The sequence below is a fragment of the Trichosurus vulpecula genome, chromosome 5, assembly GCF_011100635.1.
Source record: "Trichosurus vulpecula isolate mTriVul1 chromosome 5, mTriVul1.pri, whole genome shotgun sequence".
NCBI lineage: Eukaryota > Metazoa > Chordata > Mammalia > Diprotodontia > Phalangeridae > Trichosurus > Trichosurus vulpecula.
Window position 1 is genome coordinate 244,123,903 of NC_050577.1, and position 1,434 is coordinate 244,125,336.

At 41.6% G+C, this 1,434-nt stretch overlaps 1 protein-coding gene across 1 annotated transcript; it reads left to right on the forward strand.

The window, feature by feature from the left end:
• Window positions 1-366: 366 nt before the first annotated feature.
• On the forward strand, window positions 367-1,226 carry LOC118849590 (40S ribosomal protein S4, X isoform-like). The gene has a single exon (XM_036758506.1). The coding sequence runs from the start codon at window positions 384-386 to the stop codon at window positions 1,173-1,175; it is 792 nt and encodes a 263-aa protein (XP_036614401.1). The 5' UTR covers window positions 367-383; the 3' UTR covers window positions 1,176-1,226.
• The last annotated feature ends 208 nt before the right edge of the window (window positions 1,227-1,434 follow it).

Below are 1,434 nucleotides of genomic sequence, written 5' to 3' on the forward strand. Positions count from 1 at the left end.
AAAAAAAAGATTTATCAAATAACCTGGTAAACAGAGTAAGAAATAAAGAATTTAAATGACCTAATCCCACATTTGAAAAAAAATGAACTAATCATAAAGAAACTCTCAAAGGAATAGAAAAATTCCCCTCAGAACTGAATATTATTACAAAATGAGTTCATTCAAGGAATAAAAAAAAAATTCTTTATTCACATTATTTTTGAAAATAAGGATGAAAGGGAATCTACCAATTTCTTCTATGAGCAAAATGTGGTCCTAATGGCAAGACCAAGAAAGAAAGAAGAGAAAGAACCTCTTGTTCTTCATGTGTCCCATGAACATCAGCAACAACAACAAATCTTTGAATAAAATATTAGCAAGCCTTTTCCCGGCTCGTTGCCGCTATGGCTCGTGGACCCAAGAAACACCTGAAGCGCGTCGCCGCCCCCAAGCATTGGATGCTGGACAAGCTGACCGGCGTGTTTGCTCCCAGACCATCCACAGGCCCCCACAAGCTGAGAGAGTGCCTCCCACTCATCATCTTCCTCCGAAACCGTCTCAAGTATGCTCTGACAGGGGATGAGGTTAAGAAGATCTGCATGCAGCGGTTTATTAAGATTGATGGCAAGGTCCGCACAGACACAACCTACCCTGTTGGCTTCATGGATGTTATCAGCATCGAGAAGACTGGTGAGCATTTCCGTCTGGTTTACGACACCAAGGGCCGCTTTGCTGTTCATCGAATCACAGCTGAGGAGGCAAAGTATAAGCTGTGTAAAGTGAGGAAGACCTTTGTGGGTACCAAGGCCATTCCCCATCTGGTGACCCATGATGCCCGTACCATCCGCTATCCAGATCCACTCATCAAAGTGAATGACACCATTCAGATCGATCTGGAGACTGGCAAGATCACAGATTTCATCAAGTTTGATACTGGGAATCTGTGTATGGTGACTGGCGGAGCTAACTTGGGGCGAATTGGTGTGATCACCAACAGGGAGAGACATCCAGGCTCCTTTGATGTGGTCCACGTGAAGGACACCAACGGCAACAGCTTTGCCACCAGGCTTGCCAACATTTTCGTCATTGGCAAAGGTAACAAGCCTTGGATTTCTCTGCCCCGAGGCAAGGGCATCCACCTCACCATTGCTGAAGAGAGAGACAAGAGGTTGGCAGCCAAACAGAGCAGTGGGTGAATGTTGGCACATCACCATGTGTTTTCTCTGGCCAAATAAGGACCTTGCAAAGTGAAAAAAAAAATATTAGCAAAGAAGATCTATTATGTATTTCTATCTATGTATAATCATACATTGAGATAAAAAGGTTGCTTCAGTATTATAAAATTAAAAAGTCCATATCAATAGCTAAAACAATAAACTTTCAAGCTCATAACAAGATGCAAAAAATGAAAAAAAAATAGAATTCTCTTTATTTAAAAATATAGAAATAGAAAAT

What these genes read in the sequence shown, in the direction of transcription:
- LOC118849590 (XM_036758506.1), top strand. Translation starts at nt 384, where the DNA reads ATGGCTCGTGGACCCAAGAAACACCTGAAGCGCGTCGCCGCCCCCAAG.